Genomic DNA, 27,559 nt, shown 5'->3' with positions numbered 1-27,559 from the left:
ATAATCTAAAAATGAAATACCCATAGACTGTCTGCTCCTTAGGTGAACCTGGAAATTGGTTCAACTCTACTTCATTGTTAATGTGAACCATTATTGCTTTTGGCAAATTAGTCTTGCTGAGGACCTTCCAAATAAAAATACCCTATGGTCACCAACATGTTGTCAAGCAAAAATGACACTGAAAGATAAAAAAGGGTATCGGCAAAATACGGAATAACTTAAATTTTGACGATTTGAGCCTAAAGCCTGGGAGGAGTATGCTTAGCTATAAATATTCCTCATAGACATGGTTAATGTAATTGAGCCCCCCCATTCTGTACCACTGATTTAGAAAAGAAAATCTTGTTTGTATACATGCTTCTCTCAGTAACTTTCAAAATCTAAATATATTATAAATAAATCACCTTATGTCAATAACTTACACTGAAAACCACATTTCCTACCTTTTAGCAACTTTGGGTCGCTTCCAGATGTGAACTTTACTAGTTTTTTCCCTCCCAATTAATATTAATAACTAGAAAACTATTCTCCCTCACTTAGTTGTATACTCCAGAGCTTCACATTTTCGAGACAGGTGAAAATAGAGTTAAGTGCCACACAAAAGTTTTAATTCTCTTCATCAATTCCTTAAATCTCAAAGCCCTTTCGGGTACAATATTATAATTTTAGGATTGTTCATTCATCAAGTAATAAGAATAATTCTCTCCATGTGGTATACTAGTACCAACTGCCACTACCTTATAAAGTAATGTATTTCTCAGGGGCTACGAAGCTAAAAGAAACTAAACCATGATCTGAGAATCTTCAGAATAAAAGCCACTAAGCTAGATAACTCGTCTCTATTTAGATTAAGTATGAGAATAAAAAATAATAAGAGATAAAATAAAAGACCGAAAAGACTTAATACAACTTCCAAAGGCTCCCAGGGAACCATTTACACATCCGGAGAGACTGGCTCAGTAGTTAGAAGGTAACAGAGTTACCAACGATAAGTGTATTAGATGTGCTGGCTGGTTCATTCCACTTGGTAACATATTTTAACAAAATGGAAGTTTTTTTTGTTTTGAAAACCGAAGGGCATGTGTCATAACATGGAACCAGAATGTAAGTTCTGTAAGCCAGAATGGTTGCTGAAATGTTAAAATGTAAGAATGAATGAAGCTATTTAAACACTTTAGTACACTTTTGCATCACTGAAAGTGAGAACTTTAAAAACTGGCAATGTAACTAAATATATAACTAATTATTTAAAATGAAAATTAAGAAGGTTACTTTAAATTCAAAGTAAGAAATATCCATTTAAATACATTTGTGGGTGATAACTCCATCTGCATCCCTTTCTCGAACTTAAAATTCAAAAAAATGAAAACAAGTATGAATGCTTTCGTTTCTGAATTAGTACAATCACTGACATGCTAGATGCTTCCACTGTTAGAATACACCCTTAAAAATGGAAAGAATGACTGCAGGAGCTGTAATATCCAGTATCACAGCAAACATCTTTGCTCATTTCTAAAGTATGTATATCATACCTATTTGGTAGCTTTAAAATGAAAAATAAATGCTTTTCTTATATAAAATACTTGGTTTAAAAAGGCAATTTATCTTGCATCCTAAAATTTAAGCCCTTTAACAAAGTTACCCCTCCTTGGGCCTTTCAGAAAGATAGCTATGCTAAAGTATTCTAAACTGGAATTTTTTTTATGTTTAGTTATACTGGTAATTTCTAATGGATGAGATAATATAACTGGCTTTCATCTCTCTGCAATGTTTTCCATATATTCTGGTAAAAATTATACATCCAGGCATCCTTCTCTTAGAGGAATTTTAAATAAATCTAAATAGCACTATATACAATTATCCCTCATACCTTAGTTTCCTAAAACAGATCCATAAGCTAAGTATCCTTAAACTGTGTATCAAGAAAAATGTAGAGCCTCACTGAAATAGAAAAAAAAGGACTCTGTTTATATCACATGTTAAGTACTAGTTAGTTACCTGTATTGATAAGATTTGGGGAGCAGACAACCAACAATCGGCATTTTCACAGTAGATTCAAATGTTTCATAAAACTTGGAAATCTGTATAATTTGTAATTACCAATGAAAATCTAAAGTTTCCATTTGGGAAAAAATAGCCAGTGATGGTGGTCAATCCTACATTCTGAGAACACAGAACACCTCAGAGCTGCCAAAACTGTGTAGGACTCTCTTAATACAAAATTCTCAGGACGGGGGTGTGCTAAAACACTTTCAACCCACAAATCTCCAAATGGTTCTGATATATTTCTTCTCATTAACCCTATTTCTTTCCTCCTTTTCTTCCTTCCTTCTTCTTCTTTTTTAAAAAAATAACTCTGGGCAACAATGACTCCTGGTCATAATTTTACCGATTCTTTGTTTTCTCCATTAAGATTTTAAAATTAACTTTTGAGATTTATCTACTGGTAGGCATAACAGTTTCCAAAGGATCTATATTACATTAAAAATAAAAATTCCTGACCTTTCCAGCTGAGACACAGCAGTACCGCTATTAGTATCACAGTCTGTTGAAGAAAGTAATTCAACCTATTAGTAAAGAAGCATAAATAATGGGAGGCCATCATAATCTGTGCATGTTGATTTTCCTGAAGGTACTATACCTATGTTTGGGAGCAAAGAGGAAACAACAGGTTCATGAGTGAGAAAAGGAGTTGGAAACAAGTTAAAAATAGCAGAATATTCAAACAGAAAGAACATTAGCCTAAAAAAAATCTTCAATGAGTTCACTTTCCCTTCCTTTACATTTGTAGGGGATAAAAGAAGTTACAGAATTAGCCAATTAAAAAAAAAAATGAAACAAATCACTATAACTTAGAAAAATTTTATTATTAACGACTAGCACCCAGACAAAACTGAGATCTTGTGTTTTGAATAAGAAACTGTATTTTCTTTTTCTAACCTAATCAGGTGTTTTCATAATTATTAAACTTTGGGTATATACATAGAAAAAAAGAGTTACTCAAAAGATCATTGTTCATGGACTCATGAATATTTAGGATCAAGGTCAGTGATGCTTTAATGGCACCAGGTAAAAACGTATATTCCAGTCTAGAGTATCATATATATTTCAACTATAAACCACGAAGTTCCTTTCTTTTCTTTTCTTTTTTTAGCAGCAAGAGGTAACAGTCATTAATTTAAGGTTTTTAGTTTTTCTTTAGTCTTAACAATCCTTTTTTCCCCAAATAGATTTGAGTCGTAGATCATCATTTTACAGACTCTCCTCTACTTCTACATTATTGCTTACATTGCGTAAAAACTACCCTAACTGCTTTTAATATGACATTTGGCAATGTCTTAAAATATTTTGGAATAAGGACCATTTATCACTGTCATATGGGTATTTTGTAAACAATCGCAGTTGGGTTAAGAATATAGCCTTAACAGAGAATTCTTTATTTTGTCCAAAACAGCAGAATAAAAACATCCTCAACAATACACAAACCTATGTATAAAATATAGAACATCTCCAGTATATCTCCTTTTCATGGGATCATGCCAAGTATAGGCAAGAGAAAACTGATTTGGGCAATGACCCAATTAGCCAGGCATTAACATTCAAAGACCAGGTAAACAGTAATTTTATCCAGAAAAGCAGTATGAAAGAGTTCCTATGAAGCCGATTCACACACTATATTCTCTGTTCCTGGTCATTTCACGCACAAGTTGACTATCCTTAACCATGGTTCTTCGCCTTCTTTCACAGAAGAAAGATTATTTGGAGGAGTGGTACTACAAAGGTACAGGGAATACCTATCCCAATACCAAATTTTCACCATGAAAAATTATAGTGACAAAGCTTAAAAAAAAAAAAACAAAACACAAAACACGTGGGATTTCAGAAGTATATACCCTAATAATTTTTAAGAAAGCTCACCATAAATACTTCCAAAAACAACAGGCTTTACAAAAGACTGTACAATATCCTGTGTATAGGAGGAAACATCTATTCAGGCCATCTGCCAGATTCGTTCTGTAATATGTCTCTGGTGTACGCTTTCATTTCAGGAAGGTCAATAATCATCTGATTTCTTCTTGACCTAGTGATCTGTTGTTAGCCTACTCCTGATAATGGAAGAGGAAACTGATACCAGTTTTAAGTCAGCTGGTTCTCCTTAAGTCTCAGGGTTTCTATTGTATTTCAACACCGGGTTACTGTGCACTTACAGAAGCAATCTCTCAGTCATGAAAAATAAAACATCAGTTGCAGAACTTACAAAGTAAAAAGGGAAATTCTTGCCCAAACCCTTTTTTGCTTAAAAAGTTAAATTAAATTCAAATGTACAAGACCAAGCACAGGCACTTTCCAAAAATCAAAAATGAAGCCAAACCATGAAATTACTCAATAGTTACAGAAGACAGCTCTGATTTTGGGGGGTCCTCTCTGGTTGCCTCGGCACAAGCACTGGTCTTTGGCTGCCCTGGCATTTCCTCCTCTTTTTCTGTCAGCCCACCAAGAGACCCCAAGGGAAAAGTGCTTTCACAATTCTGGGTCGAGGAGACCTGTGAAATTACAGGCATCTGGACAGAGGAGTTGTTTTCAAAACTGTGTTCTCCAAGATCATACTGAACAAGGGTCTCTTCTTGCTCCTGGTTTAAGTAGTCCGGTACTAGGAAATCACTAGGTAAGAGGCAAAGGATGAAACAGGGAGTTAATTTTCAAGCCAGTAATAAATAAGACACAATACAAAGACCTGATTTGTAAAACAAGGTTGGGATTTTTCATTTCTCTAATTTTTGAATGAAGATTAGAACTCAGGAATTTTCAACTTCTAAACTTTCCTAAATATATGAACCAAAACCATCCATTAGAACCAAAGTATACCAACTCTCCCTACCACCAAGAGAGATAAGATTATCACCTTCAGTGTCACTCTGGACACCTAAACAGCCTTGCTTGTTCTATGTAGAAGAGTTTTTGTATACAAAACAGACGGAAATAGCATGTTCATTTAAACAAAGATCATTTGAATAACTTATGCGTAACCTTTCTTGGATTATACACTAATTATAAGGTACATAAACCTAGCTTTTTATTACTTCCTGGATATAAATTAGTTCAGAAACTAAATCCTCAGGCATAAGTGACCTTTTATATAATCTACTATATAAAGAAATGTAAAAAACTACTTAGATGCTTGATTTAAATCTTTACAGTTAAACAAAAAAAAAATTCATTACACTTTATAATGTCAATAACTAATATACTTAAGGTTATTTTATAATTTGTCCACTATTAATTTAAAAAACCGAAGTCTGCTCATCTGCAAAGCAATTTAAGATGTCCTATGTTATATTTTCTAAAAAGTATTCAGGTGTTAAACAAGCGTAGAGGATAGAGGGCTCAGTACAGGGAAGATATAGAAAACAGGCGTAGTTAACTGGGACACTATTTTAGTCCGGAACAAAGTTTGTTATGTCATGTATAATCTAGGTTTAGTGATATGATAATCAGACACCCAGAGTTAGAAATGATTACATTAAACAAAATGTCTGGCTTGAAGAGAAAACAAAATCTATGCAGGAATAATTTACTGAAAAATACGATTTAAAAAATGAAGGCAGTTAAAAATTTAAGATTTGATTTTATAAGAAACTAAGAATTCCTACAGATGTACAATTCTGATAAAGTATTAAAAATAGACAACAGAATTTTATATCTAGAGGAGACCTTAGAAATCATCTTTAAAGCTTACATTTTATCTTTCTCTACGTTTCAAGCTTCTTCATCTGTAAAGTGACGTGTTAAATCATAACACTAGTTAGTGGCAGAGCTAGAACTAGAACCTGATCCTTGGATACCCAATAAATCAGAAAGGTAACTCTATTATAAGTTTTTTATATTAAAAGCATGGAGCTCTAAACTGAAAAAAAGGAAAACTTCATTTGATGTAAATTATCATATCCATTAGTTCTACACCATAGCTGGTGTAGAATTTTCTCTCTTATTATTTAAAGAAAAAAGAGAGAAGTGGTCAAGAATTTAATTAACATCCAAAGAGTCTGAAGTAATCCACTATCACTAAATATCTGACACGGTAAATTCTCCAATAAGGTCTATTTTAAAATGTACTACAGAATTACTTTAACCTTGTATTTAAAAAAACAACAACAAAAACCCACAAAAAAACCAAAACAAGCTGATAAGTAGTCTACTTCTGTAGGAAAAGATTTCCAATGCCAACTATAAATGTATTTAAAATTGTTTATACTTAGAAGGATCAGCAAAATTTGATCAGATCAGGAGATCAGAGCATTACTGGATAGTGGGAATTTAAAAGGCATGTGACTGATTAGCTGGCAACCTGATAAAAAAAACACAGCAGGCTGCCCTAAAAGCAGGAAAAGAGAGTTTAGAAAGCAGTTTTCCTGGTTCGGTTTTTGTTGTGCACCTCACCTGCTCTGGAAGTAGTTTGCTAGCTCTGACGCTTCATGGTTCAGACTCCTCAGGTGCACGATTAAATTTCCAGAGTTGGTGAACATGGCGCCACATGTTTTGCACTCGTAAATCCGAGGCTTGCGGATAATGTGCCGGGAAACCCTCATGTGGTGTTTATATTCCCCGAAGGAAGTGAAAGTGGCACTACATATCTGGCACCGGAAACAGCGTTTACCTTCATGCTTTAGGCGATGCATCTTTAGCGAGTAAGCCCTGGTGAACTTTTTCCCACAGCGGTCACACTGAAATGGTTTAATTCCTATAAAATAAAGCAAAACAAAATATTATCTAAAAACAAAATAAGTGGAAATGTCATAAACCTCACAGACTTCTGAACTGTAATTCTGTAGCAAGAGATAATCTGAAAAGACAAAAATCATCAGCAAAAATGAGTTCCAAACTCAGTATCTCAGAAAAGGTACAGAACATCTAAGAAGTCACTAGTGCTTGAAAAAAGAAAGCGAGAAAGAAAGGCACCATGGGGTGGGGGTAATTGAGGTAATATATACTCCAATGGATTTTTGAACGCTTCCAAATCTTGTATTTTATAGACTTCAAAACACAATTTAACCAGAGTATTTAAGCAGAGCCCAAATCTTCACAAAAGATTACTTCATTTCATTCAAGTAGTGAGGTTTATATTGAGAAGATGTGAAAATGATCAGTACCTACTCTTCATTTCCTATCTCAAGAGAAAAATGAGAAGAAAAAAGGGAAATTCTAACATCTCTGAACATAATTAGTGATTACAACAGAACTACTTGATTGAGTTTTTGGGTATTTAATGTAATAGTGATGGAAAAAATATGTAGAAATTAATATATGAAATATAAAGTATATTAATGGTCCCTTCCAATTCATTATCACAGTTTTAGCAAATAAAATTTCAAAACCCTTCAAAACATCATCCATTGATTCAACAAAGTCATAGGGAATTAGTGTTAGCACAGGGAGTGTTAGACCTATCTAAGTGAGATAGTTATACAGCTGAGAATAGCGGTAAAGATTTCTTATTAGAGGTCAGTGTTCTATCTGCAAGAATTTTACTGCCTTTACGTGAACACTTAACTTAAATTTCAAATATGTTTTACACATCATTTATCCAAAATCTCTTTTACACCAAAAAAAATACTACAAGGCTGACTAATCAGGGCACAGAGAAATTTAGGATTGTAGAATTAAAATTAAATTATTGTTATTAATTTTTAAAAACTTTTTATTTGGAAATAATTATAAATTTAGAGAAGTTACAAGAATAGTACAAAGAACACCAATATATACCCTGTTAACTCCATTTGCTTTACTGTATGTATCTGTGCTTTTCTCCCTCACACATATACACACATGCATCTGATATCCTTTTCATTTACATATTACACCCAACCCATGTCTTAATGAGAATAATGATGCCTGTAAGCAAATACATTTCTGACACTGCACCAATTCAGCAATGGACCTATGTTTATCTGTTCTCACTAGACTTCCCAGAGATAAAACTTTTTTCTAACTCAAAAGCATCTGTTTACTGTTTTTAACTGAAATTTCAAAATAAAATGTTGTGGAGTGCTAATTTATGCCACTATAGGGATGATGACATTACCTGAGTGGATGAGCATGTGCTGTTTCAGGTTCTGAATACGGGTGAATCGCACCCCGCATGTTGGACACTGAAAAGGTCTATCTGGACCATTTGGGCTTGGCCGTTCTGTGCTGCTGGTGGAAGGAGCAATGTAGAGTTGGTAGGGATACTGAACGTTTTCCAATCTACAAAACAGACCAAAGAAGGCAACCAGGCTCTGATTTTTAAGTTCAATAAACATTTCTGCACAACTTTAAATGAACAACAACAAAACACTTTAAGACTTTTTGAAGCAGTTTAAAAGTTAGATTACAAGTTTCATTTATAACAAAAGGAGAAACAATGTTATCGTCCAGAATGTCAAGTATCTTAAGTTAAGCAAGGTCATATGACCAAGCACATATCAGAAACGATTTTACTTTAGGTAGCCTTAATCTCTCTACTACTTTCCTTCCTACTACTGCTTTAATTCAGGCCCTCATCAATAGACGGCTGAATTAATAACTCCTTCTCTTTAGCCCCACACCCCTTTAACCCATCCTCACTGTTTCACAGTGATCTCTCTGATTAAATCAGTCCCCTGATAAAAATCCTGCGATGGTTCACGGTCATCTTCAGAGTGAAGGCAGACGAGACTCCACATGATCTGGGTCTGTGTACTCTTCCAGCCTCATTTCTTGTCATACTCCCCAAACATACCCATACCAAGCAGTTCCTCCTTAACAGTTCTCTCTCAGTGCTGTGCTTTCATATATTTAACTTCCTTCACGTGCCTAGATGACACACCCAGCCGTTTTATGAAATGTACCCAAGAAGTTACCTCCTCCTCCCGAAAGCCTTCTTCGACTCATCAGTGGTTTAGGCAGGTACCCTCCTATGCAGAGCAACCGACCCCTCTGCAGATGACTCATGATTATCTGCTTACTTGTCTGTCTTTAACCTCTTCCCCCTCCCCCAAAGTTGGCTTGATCTCTTTGAGGGTAAAGGGTTATTACGTTTCATCTCAATATGCCCACCACTCAGCACAGTATCTAGTATAGAACAGACAACCTCATTAACGTTTGAAATTAAGGAATCTAGGCATATTTCCATTTGTTTACACCTTCATTAACATATTCAAATGACTCTGGTTCATAACCTGCTGTATCAGGTTTAGCTATTCAAGAACAATAAACCTTGTTTGAGTTCTTTGAATCCTTCAAGTTTGCAACAAATATACTTTTTAAGTCTGTCCTGGACTCTAAGAGGAGTTGTTAATTCAGTGAAGTCTATATTCAGTGGTCAGAGACAGACAATAAACACTCGAGAAAATGATCAGAACAGAGAATTAAAACAGAAGTGATCAGAGTGATCGGTGTTTTACTTTAGACTGGTGGTCAGGAAAATCTTCCTTGAGAACTGACACTTAGACAGTGATCTGAAGATTCAGGAAAGAGTGAGCAATGTGGAAATTAGGGGAGAAAGCATTTCAGGCAGAGTAAAGGCCCTAAAATGGCAGACAGGCCCCAAAGCCAGAACAAATATGGACTAGAAATACTCTAGGAACTGAAAGAAGGTCAGTGTGGCTGGATATGGTATGCAAGGAGGAGTATGGTCTGAAGGAAGTCCTATCAGGTAGGCCTGTAAAGGCATAGTGAGGAGTTTAGATTTTAAGTGTGAATCTACTGGGGAATTTTAAGAATCTGCTACTTAGAACAGCAACATAATCTGACTTAATTTAAAAAACAAAATCATTCTGGCTGCTACATGGAGAATGACTGGAGTAAGGGAGAATGAAATCAGGGGCCAGTTGAAGGTTACTGTAGTGAAGGCAAAAGATGGTGGTGACCTGGGCTGGGGTGGCAGTAGCAGAGCTGAAGGAGAAGTGGACTGAGAAGTATATTTTGGATGCAGAGCTGACAGGACTTGCTTAAAGATTAAATATGGTGGTGGGAGGTGAGGGAAAGAAGGATCAAGTATAATTCCCAGAGACAATGCTTGGGAAACTGGGGGGATGATGGCACTGTTCACCGAGACAGGAGGACTGGAGGAGCAGGTCTGAGGGGAGGGAAAGGCTAGAGTCTGTCTTGGCCATATATTAAGTCTTGGCCCTGCTATGTCTATGTGAAAATTATCAAGCAGGAAGGGTCAATGTGAAGATAATGACTTGGGAACCATGAGTATATAGATAAGGGTTTGATCAACTTTTTTGGTAGCAGGTCAGATGTAATTATTTTTGGCTTTGCACACCACATGATCTGTTTCAACCATTCAACTCTGCCATCCACAGACAATATGTAAACAAATGAGCATGTCTGTGTTCCAATAAAACTTGATCTACAAATAAAGGTGGTGGCTGGAATTGGCCTGTGGTCCACAGCCTGCCAACCCCTAATATAGATACTATTTAAAGCAACTGGGCTGGGAAGTCTTGGAAATGCCAAAAAAAAACCCTTGTGCTATAAGTTGTCTAATTTATGTGGCTACCTGATGACTAAAAAATATACTAAAGGGAGGTCACAATAAACTTTTATATAATTCCCAGATAGAATGCTTGGGTTTAGAGTCACAAGCACAGCCCTTACAAGAAAACCATGTACTATGTTAGTACTAACCGATCATCATCATCGGCGTGAGCACTGGTGCTAGAAGTGCTCTGAAGTGTAGGTAACCCTTCAGTGACGCCTTCATCTACTGAACCTGTGAATAAAAAAGACAGCTGTCAATACTTTGGTGTAATAAATAAAGCCAAGATATAAATTGTAAGCTGTGTCTCCAAGCCTCTGAACAGATTATCTAATGTATATACCCTGAATTACCAGTCAGAAGTAGTAGTGTTCTATAACTTTTTAACTTTTGTTTAATTTTTACATTTTATTTTATTATTTGGCTGCATCGGGTCTTAGCTGCGGCACACAGGGTCTTCATTGTGACGTGTGGGATCTTTTGTTGCGGTGCACGGACTCAGTAGTTGTGGCACGTGGGCTTAGTTGCCCTGCAGCAAGTGGGATCTGGATTGAACACACATCCCCTGCATTGGAAGGCAGATTCTTAACCACTGGACCACCAGGTTAAGTCCCTACTTTTAATTAAACGTTTATGTGATTTCAAAAAAATCACATGTGAAACAACAGCCTTATATCACTACTTAAATTCTTTCAAGAGTATTTCTTTGATATAAATTTTAGAAAGTAGAGCAATTCAAATGTAAACTAAACAAACATTCACATAAAATTAAGTAATGTTGTAACAATCATTTAAGGAAGCACTAACAAGTTTTGTTTTTTAAAACTTATTTTATTGTGACATACAACTTACTTGTTGTACACACAACTTCCACATAGAATGAGAAAGACAGCTGTAAGGTGAACATCTGTGAAACCTCCTCACAACCCCCTAAAACCCTGGCAGCATCCTGAAAGTTCCCATTACCCTTCTCTGATCACAAACCCCTCCTTCCAGGAGGCAACCATCAGCATCCTCTTTCATGGTTATCATCTTTTTCCTTTTCTTCTTATCCTGCTTCTTTTTATTTATTTTTTATTTCCATTTGTTTTTGGCTGTGCTGTTCCACTTGCTGGATCTTCCCCCAACCAGGGACGGAACCCGCGCCCTCGGCAGTGAAAGTGCAGAGTCCTAACCACTGGACCGCCAGGAAATCCCCTCCCCCTTCCTTTTAAAAAGTAATTTTACCTCAAATGCATATTTCCATAAACTAGGGGTTGTTTTATGCTACAACACAGCTGAACACCATCGAGGGTTGCTTTCACTCCAGTGGCAGAGTGGAGCAAGTGAGCTTGGGACAGAAGTCAAGTCTAAAATATTTACTATCACGCCCTCACCACGAAGAGTACACAAGAGTACATACCATTTAATGGTGTCTGGTTTAAACTTTACATAAAATGAGTCACACTGTATGTATTCTTATGTCTTGCTTCTTTCTTTCAATATTGTGGACTTATCCATGTTGTTACATGTAAATGAAGTTAGATATTTATTCATCATCTATCCAATTCACTTTTTTTTTTTTTTTTTTGTGGTACACGGGCCTCTCACTGTTGTGGCCCCTCCCGCTGCGGAGCACAGGCTCTGGACGCGCAGGCTCCACGGCATGTGGGATCCTGCCGGACCGGGGCATGAACCCGCGTCCCCTGCATCAGCAAGCAGACTCTCAACCACTGTGCCACCAGGGAAGCCCTATCCAATTCACTCTTGATGGACAGTTTCAGGCTACTATGAGCAACACTGCTGGGAATATTCTTTTTTGTTGTTGTTGTTCCTGACCAGGGATTGAGAACGCATGCCCCCTGCAGTGGAAGCGCAGAGCCCTAACCACTGGACCGCTGCTCTGCATATATTCAAGTAACAATGCACATACACATGCTTTTTTTTCTAGGGTATCTATATCAGGTATGGACTTGCTTGGTCATAGAATATGTATTTTTTTAACTTCAGGTATTTATTGAACCCCTCTTCTGTGACATGCCTGTTCAAGTCTTGCTATTGAGTTGTCCTTTTTATCATGAGTTCTTTTCATGTTTCGGATACAAAATCTTTGTAGGTAAAAGATGTTACAAATATTTTCCCCTCTTACATGGCTTGTCTTTTTACATTTTCTTTTGATGACCAAAAAATTTATATATATATATTTTTTTTTTTTTTTTTTTTTTTTGCGGTACGCGGGCCTCTCACTGCTGTGGCCTCTCCCGCTGTGAGCACAGGCTCCGGACGCGCAAGCCCAGCGGCCACGGCCCACGGGCCCAGCCACTCCGCGGCATGTGGAATCCTCCCGGACCAGGGCACGAACCCGCGTCCCCTGCATCGGCAGGCGGACTCTCAACCACTGCGCCACCAGGGAAGCCCAAAAATTTATATTTTAATTGAACTGATCAGTCTTTTCCTTTATGGTTATGGCTTTCAGAGCTTGTTTTTAAAAATCCTTCCCTATCTCAAATTACCTTATGAAAGATTTAGGTTTTGCCCTTGGCACTTGGGTCTTTTCTTTAACACACCTGGAGTTGATTTTGTGATGGAACACAGTTACTGGAAAGTCTGTCTTTTCTCCTCTGCTCTGCAGTGCTCTAAAAGCATGGGTCTGTTTCTGGGTTCTCTACTAGTTCCCTCTGCTTGTCTGTACTTGCATGAATGCCACACTTTAGTTATTGTAGCTTTATAATAAATCTTGATTTGAGGTGGATCAAATCCTCTCACCTTGTTCATTTGCTCCCTGAACATCTTGGCTATTCCTGGCCCTTCGCATTTTTTACATTTTAGAATCAACCTGTTGAATATAAACGATAATAATCATTCCATTTCCCCCTTTCTATTAGTTTGGAAATTACAGTCTTTTCCTATTCACTTTACTGGTTGCTTTGGAAATTAGACACATACTTAACCAAGTCTAAAAACTTTTCCTTCCTCATGGACAACAGAAGGATCTTACAACATTTTCATTTCCCATATACACCCATTCTTCAATTTACAAATTATTGCCTGACGTTTTACTTCTTTCTTTTGATAAAGCCCCTACTCATTCATATAAGCAATGTTTGTCCACATCTGTTCACATGTTTACCTTTCTTTGCTCTTCATTCTCTTGTGTATATTAAACCTTCCATCTGTGTTCATTTCACTTCTACCTGTAGTCTATCCTTAAACATTTCTTTAATGATGATATATTGCTGAATTCTGTTTTTCTTTGAGAATGTCTTATCTCCATTCTTGAAAGATATTTTCACTGTGTGTAGACATCTGGATTGGTAGTTATTTCCTTCAGCATATTGAGGATATCATTTCACTGGTTTCTAACATTATTTAAAAGTCAGATATTCTTCTGAAGGTAATCTGTCATTAATTTTTTTTCCCAGAATTTTCTCTATGTGTCTAGGTTCATGTTTCTTTTCATCTTTTCCCAGTTTGGAATTTGCTGGCCTCTTATCTATGGACTGTTGTCTTTCGTAGATTCTGGAAAATTCTCAGCCATTCTCTCCTCTCCTTTTAGGACTTCCATCATACCTATGTTTGTACCATCCATAACCCTTACCCTCTTTTACACCTATAGGCTCTACCACTGTCTGTGTGATGGTTAATGTATGTGTCAATGTACTGGGCTAAGGGGTGACCAGAGGGCTGGTAAAATGTAATTTCTGGGTGTGTCTGTGAGGGTGTTTCCAGAGAAATTAGCATTTAAATTGGTAGACTTTGTAAGGAAGATCATCTTCACCAATTGCAGGTGGGTATCATCCAGTCTGGTGATGGCCTGAACAGAACAAAAAGGTGAAAGAAGGGCAAATTTGCTCTCTGCTTGAGCTGGGACATCCATCTTCTCCTGCTCTTGAACATCAGCACTTCTGGTTCTTGGGCCTTTGGACTTGGACTGGGATTTTGGACACTAAGAGGCCAGCAGTTCCCAGGCCTTCGGATTTGGGCTGGAACCACACAACCGACTTTCCTGGCCTCCACCTGGCAGACAGCAGATTATGGAATTTCTAACCCTCCAAAATCATGTGAGTGAATCCCTCTGAATAAGCCTCCTTCTGTATATCTATATATATGTCCTACTGGTTCTGTTTCTCTGGAGAACCCTAATAGTTTCTCTCTCTGTGCAGCACTCAGGTGATTTCTTCTAATTTATCTTCTGATTCACCAATTCTCTCTTCTGCTGAAATCCCATCTGCTGCCAGAATGTTTGATATCCATGTTTCGTGCGTGCTCTGGTTGTTCTGACAGTGATTACTGCCCTTGAAAATGATTTGCAGGGGACTGATTTGCTAAGGGGAGGATGAACATACCCTCTTCCAGAGAAGCTTTCTGTTCGCCTCTGCCAGGTTCCTAGAGGGCAGGCCCTGTCTAACCCAATTCACTGTTTGAGATTCACTGGCCTACCCATGCAAGGAGTAAGCAGGATGTAAATCTGCAGGAGGCTGGTCTGTGCCCACCACTTCTCAGGGGTGTGTTTTTCCCCCTTTTCCCTTTTCATCTCTTAGTTGGCCCACTGCCAAGGCAGCTGTTTCTAGAGTCCCCTGTGGAGTCTGGAGGAAGGGGAGCAGGTTGAGTCCTAGTGTTTAATGCGTGGGGCAACTTCTTTAAGACTTCACAGCTTTCATATGCTCTGGGTCGACCTCTGTTTCCCTCACTCTTCGACTTGATGAACCAAAGCCCTCTTGTGTTTTGGCAAATGTCTTACGTAAAAACTGGTTTTAGTGCTCTGATATGTACTTACCTCTCTGCGTCAGACTCCCCCCTAAAATTAACCTGGCAGTTCCCTAACCATCTTTTCAAATACTTTAAAAGGTGACTTAAAATAAAAAGATCACGTTGTTTTCAGTTGGAGGGTAGATCCAACCAGCCTCGCCTGTTCTCATCAGGTACTGAACCTGGCCAATGTCTTTACGGCGTGCGAATAAGCTGTGCTGCCCCAAGTGAACAAACGAGCCCCTGCGGCTGTGCAGTCCTTACAGCCAGCACTCTTCTGGTTGCAGTATTTTAATGAAAGCTAAAAGGTACTAACTGTAACAGTTGTACAACACCATATACATGTGAACATTTAATAAATATCATCTGTTAACAGATACACAGGATGAAACTTCCTCCCAGTGAAAATTTTGAATCCGATACTTCAGTTTTCCCCCTTGGAACACTTGAATTTGCTGACATTAGGAACCGATTACATTTTCTACTTAAGTAAAATTTTCCAAAAAACTAACCGAATCCCTTTTAAGGCATCCAAGCTTACTTTATTAAATAATTTGCACTAGAAAATGTGTGACAGTTGTATTTTGCCTTGACTTCTTAAATAAATAATACTAAATATAATTCTTTTCTTGTTTCTTGATGACTCACGGTAATCATCAAGAACACCAATTGTTATACTGTGTTCTAATACACTGATAGAGATTTTTTTTTTTTTTTTTGCGGTATGCGGGCCTCTCACTGTTGTGGCCTCTCCTGTTGCGGAGCACAGGCTCCGGACGCGCAGGCTCAGCGGCCACGGCTCACGGGCCCAGCCGCTCCGCGGCATGTGGGATCTTCCCGGACCAGGGCACGAACCCATGTCCCCTGCATCAGCAGGCAGACTTTCAACCACTGCACCACCAGGGAAGCCCTGATAGAGGTTTTTGAAAGGAGACAAGACCCTATGCGTTTACATTCATCCCTAACTGCACCTCTATTCCTCCTGTCCCCTCACCCCCATCTCGCCCTTACTGGTGTGTGTTTGGCATTCCTGTGCATGCCTTTTCTTTTCTTATTCCCTTACTATCAAGAAACATTTATGCTTTTCCCTATGCCTATTTATCCAACTTATTCCTGATCCTTCTCATTTGTTTTTAAACCAGATGTGGGTTGGAGGACCAGATAATGTTGCATTTTGCTTAAGAAAGAGCTGTTCACTTGACAATATCTTCCCACTGTCACTTTTTTCCTTAAAGAGGGAACTAAACACTAACATTTCAATCTGTCCTAGGATTAAAAACTGGAAAAATCCCGGTATTTGGATCTGGTCACCATGGACACACAAAAATCTACTTTATAGTATTCTGCAGTTCTTCAGAACGCAGGCAACATTAAAGCTTATAGGTAAAGGCTTGCAAAAAAGGCCTGGAGGTGTGATTAGGGCAGGCCAGGAAGATTGATCTAACTGAAATTTCACCATCAAGTAAACTGTAATACTTTTAGGAGGGAGTGGGGTCATGGTGAGGTGGAAATGAAACCCACTGTGCTTTGGATTGATTCTGGGGTTACCAGGAGTCTGCTTAAAAGGCTGGTCAAAAAGAACTAAAATGGAGTACGAGACATATCTAGCAGATGGTCCCTCTTAAATCTATTTCCATTCTAAAATATCTAAACCTTGGCCTCTAGATCCCTAATCTGATGGATAGAAAGCATGGAAAGTAAAACAAAGGGTACTCTCTTCTAGTCCATGGCACATTAAATGTGCCAAAAGCTAAAAATAAAAACAACACCGGGCTTCCCTGGTGGCGCAGTGGTTGAGAGTCCGCCTGCCGATGCAGGGGACACGGGTTCGTGCCCCGGTCCGGGAAGATCCCACATGCTGCGGAGTGGCTGGGCCCGTGAGCCATGGCCGCTGAGCCTCCACGTCCCAAGCCTGTGTTCCGCAACGGGAGAGGCCACAACAGTGAGAGGCCCGCGTACTTCAAAAAAAAAAAAACAACACCAAGCTAAATTAAGAGTTAAAACAGACTTTTAGAAATCTATCCATACTGTGGACATTATAACACATAGTGTTGTATCACTTATGTAACCATCAGTACAAATAAATCTTGTAAACTTTTTCCTGAGATGGTGGTTTCTGCCCATGACAGCACAAGTAACCATATTAATTGGAATTTTAATTGAACTGATTTAATAGCAGGCTATACCAGCAATTTTACTTTGCTGAGGTGATAGTGATGTTTCTTAAATTATTAAAATGAAGTTTCCGGGCTTCCCTGGTGGCGCAGTGGTTGAGAGTCCAACTGCAGATGCAGGGGACACAGGTTTGTGCCCCGGTCTGGGAGGATCCCACATGCCGCGGAGCGGCTGGGTCCGTGAGCCATGGCTGCTGGGCCTGTGCATCCGGAGCCTGTGCTCCGCAGCAGGAGAGGCCACAACAGTGAGAGGCCTGCGTACCGCAAAAAAAAGCAGAAAAAAAAAAATGAAGTTTCCTTTCTAAACTATAGGGATTCTGGGACTTCCCTGGTGGTCCAGTGGGTAAGACTCTGCACTCCCAATGCAGGGGCCCAGGTTCGATCCCTGGTCAGGGAACTGGATCCTGCATGCCGCAACTAAAAGAGCCCGAATGCCACAACTAAAAGAGCCCGAATGCTGCAACTAAAGATCCTGCGTGCTGCAACTAAGATCCAGCACAGCCAAATAAATAAATAAATAAATAAATATTAAATAAATAAAAAAAACTATAGGGATTCTGCTCTCAGTGATATGAGGACTAAGAATTCTGAATAGAACCCTCTCTCTTATACAACAGTAAAGCGGATTTATAGACACAATCAGCTTTGCATGTTAAGGGCTATTTTATCAAGAGAGAATCTACTCTCTTCCATCATTAAGGAGTGCTGTATGATAGCTTCTGTTCCATGAAACTGATTTCTGTTTTCGCTAACCGTTGTTTAAGTACTTAAGACACTTACAAAAACCCTTCTGGTGGTGAAAAATAATTACAGTGGTCCAGCCACTACTGAGCTTTTACCATGTTCCAGCCACAGTTCTATATGTTTTAAACACCTCATTTCATACTTGAGAAAGAGAAACTGGCCTGACACTGACACTTAGGAGTGGGCCTGGTATTCACAGCTAGGCCTAGTGTTTTCTGTTGGACATAAAACAATCTTGCAGAACACCAACATCAGACCCGATCACACTGGTCTCAAACACATAATTTTTTTTAAGCACAGACAAAAACAAGGTCACTGTGCAATCACAAAAGTACCACACCTCCCCTTTCTAGCTAATGGAAGTCCCTGCTGGCCTTAGGTTTACTTTGGTCTGCATTCCTAGATACTTGTTAAGATTCTCAGTCACAGAGTTATTTATGCTTTCCGACAACACCAGTCCCCGAGCAAATCCCACTTACTTGAATTGGATTGAACAAACAATCCTTTGTTCTTGCAGCTGTCCTGAAATCACGTAACACAAGCCCAAATCCTCTAATAAGTCCTTTCTAACACCCTCTTATTGAGAAGCCTGAAAGACCCCATGGTGTGTGATCTCCCACACTTCAAATGGGTACTGAACTCAACTTGTTTAACCAGGTATGCTCCTGGTGGCCTCTGGCCACAGCGCATTGGCAGAAATGAAGGGCTCATCGAGATTTGGCTGAAGGTCTTTCTGCCTTGCACTGGGAACCTCGACAACAGAGTGCATATCTAAAAGTCCTTCTGAGGCGCAACCTGCCTCTGGCTGGTAGGTAAGTTCATGCCTAAGTGAGCTCAAATATTTCACTGAAGCCTTTCAGTGTTGGGCTTATTTTGCTTTCCTAGAAAAAGGTCTTTGGGGAATATTTTGTTTATCCAGTTGGACTTGTCATTGTTCCCTGACAAAACTGTTTTCTGGCCTTCTAACACCTGCTCCTATGATCTATCTATCTAGTGTTGACTCTTGTCTACAAGAGAAATACACTGTAATGAGAGGATGGACAGAGACCAGACTGGTCCATCTGAACTGGCCCTGGAGGCTGACTTCAGAAGATCTCCGACTGGCAAAAACATTTCAAAACTTTACAAGGTATGACATATATGAGCCTTGAAAATATAACAGAAAGTGACAGAAGTCAGTCAGAAAAGACTACACAGTGCATACTCCCATTTATATGAAATGTCCAGAACAGGCAAATCTATACAGTGTATATTAGTAGTTGCCTAGGGATAGGGGTAGGACTAGAAGAGAGGCATTGTTAAGGGGTACAGGGTTTCTTTTCGGGGGGATAATTACACAACTCTGTGAATATACTAAAAACCACTATAGTATACACTTTAAATGGGCGACTTTTATGATATGTAAGTTGTATTTCAATAAAGATGTTTAAAAAAACCTTATTAGGACTTGACTTCAATTTTCTCTTTGTGTGAACTGCTTTGCTTAGTTTCAAATGCCCAGAACCAGGAGGCTTCGTCTGGTCCCTGGCCTCTGCAACTGGAAATAAAAAGTTACACAAGCATTATTCTTATGGACCACTGCAGTTCTCATGAGTCATCTCAATCTGAAACTGCATCTCTTCCAGGCCAAACATCTGTTTCCTTCATGTTTTCTCCATAATCCTAACGCGTTACACTTATCTCTCAATTGACTCAATTTCACCAAGGACAATTTGGAATTGGAAGTAGCCATTTTGCAGGGAGCTTCCGACATGAACAAGATTGTCCATCTGAGATACATCAATATTGTACCAACACTGGGGCAGGGATTTCAAGAGCTACCCCCATGGGTACTTCCAGTGTATGGCCTTCCCAGCGATGACACAACCTTGATAAGACAAAGATAGGAACCAAGCATTGATGTACATCTTTAAACACCTCCAAATGAGCTATGAGTTTGTTTGACGATTGTTTATTTTTAGGGTAGATTGAGGCGTCCTCATGCTAAAGAGCTATGCTGTAACGGCAAAAGAAAAATTAATAGATTCTGTATTCCTGATTGGGGAACTCCCAACTATTCTCAAGTAACAGGACCACACATTACACTGATGCTGCTCTGAAAGAACTCTATAAGCTGATCTTTTACTCAGACTCTCCGCTGTCCCCATCATCCATAAACTTCAAGAGAGAAATAAAGAGAACACATGAGATCTTAAAACTATACTTATCAAGGCACTTAAAAACCCTCTTAACTTCCACAGTCTTAAGTACTGCCAAGAGCCTTGATAGCAATAAGACAAATCATCTCTACGACCCACAAGTCGACTCCTTATGAGTTAACAGTAGGCTGCCTTTTTCAAGTGGGAATTTTGGTTTAAATCTTAGGTTCTACACGATCACCAACTGATACTACTACAATGATACCCCAGGTTTATCACAAACAGAGAAGAGCTTATGAATGATTTAAAATCTGGAGTTTTGGTTTTCTGGATAAGATGCCACCAGAGAAAACTCTCCATTGATTATCAGTAGAAAGGAACTGATCAGATATTGTTAACAACGGATTCAGTGGTAACAGTTTGAGGTGGCATTCATTGGATTCATGTTTCCCAACTTAAAAGACACGTATCACACCCTTCCAACTCCTGTGCATCCATTCCTTCTAAGGAATTCTCCAGAAGACACTGACTTCAAAATGGACAGCTCCTACCCAAGACGACAAAATCAGATTAATTTTCTGATTCTTCAGTACTCTTTACTATTAATCTTGCCTATTAAAACCAATACGATCTTTCATCTTCATCCTATTGTTTCTGAACTCCTAAGATCTCCTTCTGCCACTTAAGGAAAAACAAAACTCTTGTACTTTCCCCCCCACCCCAGACCATAGTTACTAATCTGAATTTAACAGATTGCTGGATCTATTATCCTCTATCTGACCCTGCTGACAAAAACTTAATAACTGTTCTTTTAAGCACTACAGAAGGTAGATTCCCTTTTATAGGGAATATTATATCATATCCCAGGCTTCGGCCATAGAAAAATGGACCCTGACCTCAAATTAACATGTTTCTGCTGAAGTCATTACAATCCTAACAGCAAGACCTATTCAGTCAGAAAGACACTAATCCTGGGACCATCCTGATTATGATAGCCAGTTCGTTCTCTTCAGAGATACTTGAGCCTGGCTTGCAGGAACTATTTAACTCCACTTAAGGAATCTGTCCATTTTAAGGGACCAAAACTGGCTCACTCTTGCTGTAATGAATGATACTTACATTCCAATACGCCCACTACTAGGATACTACTTCTATGTTGGACATAGGGTTTACACATGCCCGCTGCACACTAACTCATTCTGTATATTTAAGTAACTGTTTTGGATTTTCAGGTATTAAAACCACCACCCCAACTTGTTCAACTACAGGTGTGTTCCTGGTGGTCTTGCTGGAGAGCACTGAAATACTTAATAGATAGGTAATACTACCATTACTTTATGGTTATGGAAACCTGGTGAGGTTCAGTGACTTGTTCAAAGTCACACATCTAGTAAGTGGCAGAAACTGGTAGCAGACTCCAAACCTGCCTGACTCCAAGTCCTGAATTTTTAATCATTATGCTATACTGCATATATGCTCAGTGTCGCAAATTCTTCCATCATTCTAACTGCTCACCTCGACAAGTTTTTTCACTATTCATACACAAACCGTCAAATTTCTCAACATCTTAACTGACCCTCATAACAGTCACTTCTCTTTTAACGGCAGATTTTAGAGTCTAGAAAAAAAACCCTGAATTTCTTTGTTAGCATAGTAAACTGTGGATTATCTAAAACTATTTTATCTTTGGTGTATACAGATAATCGAATACTTCAAGACAAATAATGAAGCCCTATCATGAAGTCCTTCTCACTTAAACAAATTTTCCTTAAACCATACCAGATATAGATGGCCAGCTTTTTGAGAAACAAGACCCAATCTAAACTTAGCAATTATTTCTCTCTTAAATTTTCTATACTTATTGTATTTACTGGGAGTGTCAGATTTTATAACTTTTTGCTGGGCAACTGGCAATAAAAAGAACAGGTAAAATCTTATTTGAATGAATTTCATGAGTAATTAAATTATTATTTTAGAATTTCATAAGGAGTATTTTTTGTTTGTTTGTTTTCTTTATAATGAGTATATTCAGTATTATACTCTCAGTCTCTAGAATGACAAACTACCTGCTATATATCATCTTTAATAAGTTAGTAAATTAAGTACTCTTATGAAGTATTCTTATGGAATATGGAAAAAAAGTACCACACACATCTTCCTCTTCTCCCTCCTACATTTTTTCACTGCCTAGTATACTTGAGGAATTTAACTTTTTCTGTAGGGCTTTATTTTAGTATACAGATTTGGAGTTAAGATAGGTTAGTTGAGAGTGATTAGTACATCTGCTATGAAGACAAGGGAAAAAAAACCCTAATTTGGATTATCTGATTATATGATATTCAGATCAGAGTTCTTTGTATGTCTGCTTTGTAACAGAACCTACATTTGTAATAGTATATATTGGAAAGGAAGTATTCTTATAAAACTGAAAGGTTTATTCTACTTATGCTCCTAACTTCTCTATTTAATCATGTTAATAATATAATAAAGGTAAAATGTGAACTGATTAGATATACTTGAGTGGTAAAATAAGGCTATTTCACATATTTAGTTAGAAAGATACTCAGATTAATATTTGGCTTCTAAGTTCTCAGATAAATAATTAAAATAGTAATTACTCATTAGTTCATTATTCAGAAGGTACCAAGGTGTTTCCAAGATTAAACATGTTAGTAATTTAACAAAAACTTGGTCACATTGTCAAATAGCTAGGATCTCCTGCCATCAAATATATTACTGAGTGTGTGGTCACTTGAAAAGCACAAGTATCTTGTCCCAAATTTCGGAATATTATCTTTAGTAGGTATATGAGTAGAATTGTGTTCCCCCCTGACCCCCCCACCCAAGACATACTCAAGTCCTAACCCCTAGCACCTGTAAATACAGCCCTATTTGGAAATAGGGTCTCTGCAGATGTATCAAGTTAGATGAGGTCATACTGGAGTAGGGTGGGCCATAATCCAATGACTGGTGTCCTTAGAAGGGAGATGTGGTGCTGAAGCCAGAGACAGAGGGAAGGCCCCACAAAGATGGAAGCAGAAACTGGAGAGATGCAGCTACACGTTGAGGACTGTCAAGGAATGTTAGTAACTGTCAGAAGCTAGGAAGAAGCAAAGGATCCTCCCCTACAACCTTCCCTGCCAACACCATAATTTCAGACTTTTAGCCTTCTGAACTGTGAGGAAATAAATTTCTCTTGTTTTAAATCACCCAGTGTGTGGTGGCTGCTGTGACAGCCCTGGGAAACTCATATGGTGGATCAAAATCCAAGAAATTAACAAAGGTAAGGGGCCCTCCTGGTTCTCCAATCTTTGGGAGAAAACCTCTTTATTGATCTTTGTTGGGTTTTCTTCTCTCCCTGAACATAGATACTTCTCAAGGATCAGTTCTTTGGCTTTGGTTCTTACACACACATTTTCCTGTTGAGAGTCAATCTGTCACTACTAAAAGTCCTAAACTGGTAATCTCCAGTCTTGATCTCACCCACCCTGCCTTTCAACGGCTCTGTGGCATGTTGCCTGGTCATCACCCAAGCATGGTTCACACAGAACAAATCTTGCTGACTTACTCTTAAAACTGGGCTCCCACCTCCTCCCAATGATTTTTCATAGTAGTTATGGCATCTAATAGATTCCTATCGAGTGTACGATTACCGTTATTTTTTGTACCATTAAAAAAGAAAAAGTAACTGTAAAGATTATTAATTGCAAAACATATCTGAATTTAGAGATAATAAAATATGAAAAACTGTGACTTATAATCAATGAATATAATAAAATGTTATCAGTATTTTCCTAGTCATCCAGGTACCCTGACCCTCTTATTCCCTCAAACCACATATTCAATATCATCAGGTAGTAATGATTCTTCCTTTACAAAGTCTCTTAATACCCATTTTCTTTATAGTATTATGCTAAGCATCTTCATTCATACAAAGACAACTGTACTGTTACTGGTTTTTGGACTGTCTCTCCCCAGCCAACCCCCTATGAATTTGACCAATATCAAATTCATTTTCCTAAAATATCTGTAAATGTTTTATTTTTCATTCATTTAAGGTAGACTCTGTATTACCACTAGGATAAAACCCAAGCTTGCTTGGCCAAGCTGTGGTAGACACTGCTAGTTGCATACAATATCCATTCTCCTGTAATTTTGTGAGGCAGTTACATACCCAACTAATATACATGTATTCCCAGATTCCCTTGCAGCTAGGAAAGATGACGTGACATAAACTGGCAGAAGTTTTTTGGGGACTTCTAGGAACATTTTCCACACAAGAGTTACCCCTTTCTAGAATATGAGGCTAAAGATGAAGCAAAAATCTTATATGAAGCAATAAATATATGGATGACAAACTAAGGATGGTGGATTATAAAAATATAAGGGGCCTAGGTCACTGTAGAGCCACTCTACCAGTCCTGGACTTCCTATTTCTGAATGTTTTATGCAATAATAATAAAATCCCACTTGGTTTAAGCCATTTTGAAGGGATTCTGTTATATGCAGTTGAATGCACTCCTAGCTGAAACTAGTGTTCAAGGCTTTTCACAACATGTTCTCAACTGCTCATTTTTCTTATTTCCCATTATTTTCTATACTTGTAGGCTTCCATGCTTTATTCACATCATTGTGCACTGAATTCACTGCTTTATCAAATATGCAATGTTCTTCTACACCTCTGTGCTTTTATACATTTTCAAAGAAATGTCATTCCCTCACGTGGGCAAACTCCTACTTATTATGTAAGATCCAGCTCAAATACACAGCGTTAACTTGCTCTTTCCTCAGTGAACCTGTAACACATTGTTCCTACCTCTAGTCTAGTGCTGATTGTTGATTTACTCATCTGCTTCCCCAATCAGACTATTAACTCCTCAGACGCAGGCACTATATGTCTTTTTCATCATATATCCCCAAGTTTGGCACATGGTTAAGTTTTCAATAAATATTTTAATCAAGAATAAAACACTAACTGGATTTTTTAAACTGGTATTTTTTGCATTGAAAGTAATTCACAAATCACAGACATATGAACTGTGCCATCATATATGTGTCCCATCAGATACTGTTCAACTATTTTCTTTGCTCCCCGTGGGTAACTTATTAAAAAAATATTGTAGAACTAATACCATCTAAAAAACCCAGTTACCATGTTTTATTCTTCTTAATACTTCCTATAGGATACAGCACCAAACTTTTATCCAATAAGCACTTAAAAATACTTGACTTACGGACTTCCTTAGTGGCGCAGTGTATAAGAATCCACCTGCCAATGCAGGGGACACGGGTTCGATCCCTGGTGCGGGAAGATCCCACATGCCACGGAGCAACTAAGCCCGGGAGCCACAACTACTGAGCCTGTGCTCCAGAGCCCACGAGCCACAGCTACTGAAGTCCGCATACCTAGAATCCGTGCTCTGCAACAAGAGAAGCCACTGCAATGAGAAGCCCATGCACCGCAACGAAGAGTAGCCCCCGCTCGCCGCAACTAGAGAAAGCCCGTGTGCAGCAACAAAAACGCAACGTAGGGACTTCCCTGGTGGCACATTGGTTAAGAATCCGCCTACCAATGCAGGGGACACGGGCTCAAGCCCTGGTCCTGGAAGATCCAACATGCCACGGAGCAACTAAGCCTGTGCACCACAACTACAGAGCCTGCGCTCTAGAGCCCGTGAGCCACAACTACTGAGCCTGTGAGCCACAACTACTGAAGCCCAAGCACCTAGATCCCACGCTCCACAAGAGAAGCCACTGCAATGAGAAGCCCACGCACCACAACGAAGAGTAGCCCCCTCTCGCCGCAACTAGAGAAAGCCAGCTTGCAGCAACGAAGACCCAATGCAGCCAAAAATAAATAAATTTATTAAAAATAAAAGAAAGACCCAATGCAGGCAAAAAAAAGAAAATTAAATTAAATCTTTTAAAAAAAGAAAAGCTAGACTTGACTTCATAGCATTATGGAAAACATAGAAGACACTATACCTATAGAGGAAGACTGTGGACTAATCAGAAGGTCCTCTTGGACTTGTTCACTTCCTGGCACTGTCTGCTGATCACTCAGTGAACTCTGAGATGCACTGACAGGCTGGGATACTTCCTCATGGACCTCCTCATCACTTAACCTTTCTACTTTGACCCGGACATCTTCCTCGGTACCCAGAGGTAAGGTAGTTTTTGTGCTCTCACAAGTCACATAATCAGCCATTCTTCTACCTGTCTCAGATGGGCCAGGTAATTCTAAAGTCCGGGTATTTTCTGCTTGCTTAAGCTTATCAGGCTGAATCCTTCGATCAATTCCAAAAGGAAAAGTCCAGGGAAAAGCTAGAGAAGAGTCAACTGGTTGATTTCTATTTTCTGAGTAGGAAGCTGAAGAATTCAATACCTGTGGAGAACTTGTTTGTGTGCTACACTTCACAGGACTTTCAGGAGACATAACAATGTAGCTTTTGCGCTTTCTCCTCGACTCTCGGCAGACAGGAATGGTTCTTTCTACCACACTGCACTCTGAAGACACTGGAGAAATGCTTCCGTCTCGAGACGTAAAATTGCAGTTAGAGTTATTTTCTTGTCCAGCATCTAGACCCTTTTCTGGTTGGCTGTTGGGTGTATTCCATAAAATGCTTGATTTCATGAACTCTGAGCAGGTGCTAGCAACACTGAACATTTGCATATAGCTGGCTGCAGCTAGAACATCAATGATATTTTCTGTGTTAATTGACAGAGTGGCTGTGTAAGCATATTCTAAAAGGGGTATAAAGCCAGTCACTGTGACATGATGCAAATCCAACACATTCTTGTTCTCATCCTCTGCTTGGCCTACAAGTTTGGTGCGAAAGAAATCACTGCAAGCTGCTAGTACCACCTTATGTGCCCGGAAGATTTTGTCCTGGACACGAATAGTGATATCACAAAAATGTCCATCATTTCGAAGCATATTTAGCTTTCCAAGCATTTCCTGGCTGTGGGAAGAGGAGCTATGAGTAAATGTTTTCACACCCATCTTTTCCTTCCTCTTCTACCGATGCTCTTCAAGGATGCAAATGAATCAGAATGTCCTAAAAGATACATAAAATAAGCATTAATTGATGGTTTAGTAGCTGAAATAAAAGGTGATTTAGATCGTTTTCATGAGGCCACCATGCTAAATCAACAAGCTGAAAGATGGTAGTGAGAAAGTTAGTTCAAGGTAAGAAATATATTAAAATACATTCTCTATATCTGTCCCCTAAAGTGTCCTATCAGTGGAGTCTGTGAGCTAATGTCACACT

General features: G+C 38.7%; 1 protein-coding gene and 1 non-coding gene across 3 annotated transcripts; one reads left to right on the top strand and one right to left on the bottom strand.

The window, feature by feature from the left end:
• Positions 1-4,379: 4,379 nt before the first annotated feature.
• On the bottom strand, positions 4,380-27,291 carry ZBTB44 (zinc finger and BTB domain containing 44). Of its 2 annotated transcripts, none has more exons than XM_065882862.1 (5): positions 26,274-27,291; positions 10,654-10,738; positions 8,081-8,244; positions 6,439-6,739; positions 4,380-4,662 (listed from the first exon to the last, which is right to left on the bottom strand). In XM_065882862.1, exons 1-5 carry the CDS (start codon positions 27,289-27,291, stop codon positions 4,380-4,382), a joined length of 1,851 nt encoding a protein of 616 aa, XP_065738934.1. The 2 variants fall into 2 exon arrangements, with proteins under 2 accessions (XP_065738934.1, XP_065738935.1); XM_065882863.1 differs by having other exon boundaries at positions 8,081-8,190.
• Positions 17,732-17,803, top strand: TRNAG-CCC (transfer RNA glycine (anticodon CCC)). The gene has a single exon. It is a non-coding gene; the product is annotated as a tRNA-Gly (tRNA).
• Positions 27,292-27,559: the final 268 nt, after the last annotated feature.

Source organism: Phocoena phocoena, chromosome 8 (assembly GCF_963924675.1).
Source record: "Phocoena phocoena chromosome 8, mPhoPho1.1, whole genome shotgun sequence".
Classification (NCBI taxonomy): domain Eukaryota; kingdom Metazoa; phylum Chordata; class Mammalia; order Artiodactyla; family Phocoenidae; genus Phocoena; species Phocoena phocoena.
Note: the sequence above shows the minus strand (reverse complement) of the source record. Positions and strands in the feature narration are given on the sequence as shown.

What these genes read in the sequence shown, in the direction of transcription:
- ZBTB44 (XM_065882862.1), bottom strand. Translation starts at nt 27,291, where the DNA reads ATGGGTGTGAAAACATTTACTCATAGCTCCTCTTCCCACAGCCAGGAA. An exon ending in TCCACAGTCTTCCTCTATAG is followed by an intron (nt 10,739 to 26,273) that starts GTATAGTGTCTT and finishes TTTTATTCACAG; the next exon opens with GTTCAGTAGATGAAGGCGTC. An exon ending in GCACATGCTCATCCACTCAG is followed by an intron (nt 6,740 to 8,080) that starts GTAATGTCATCA and finishes TTTATTTTATAG; the next exon opens with GAATTAAACCATTTCAGTGT.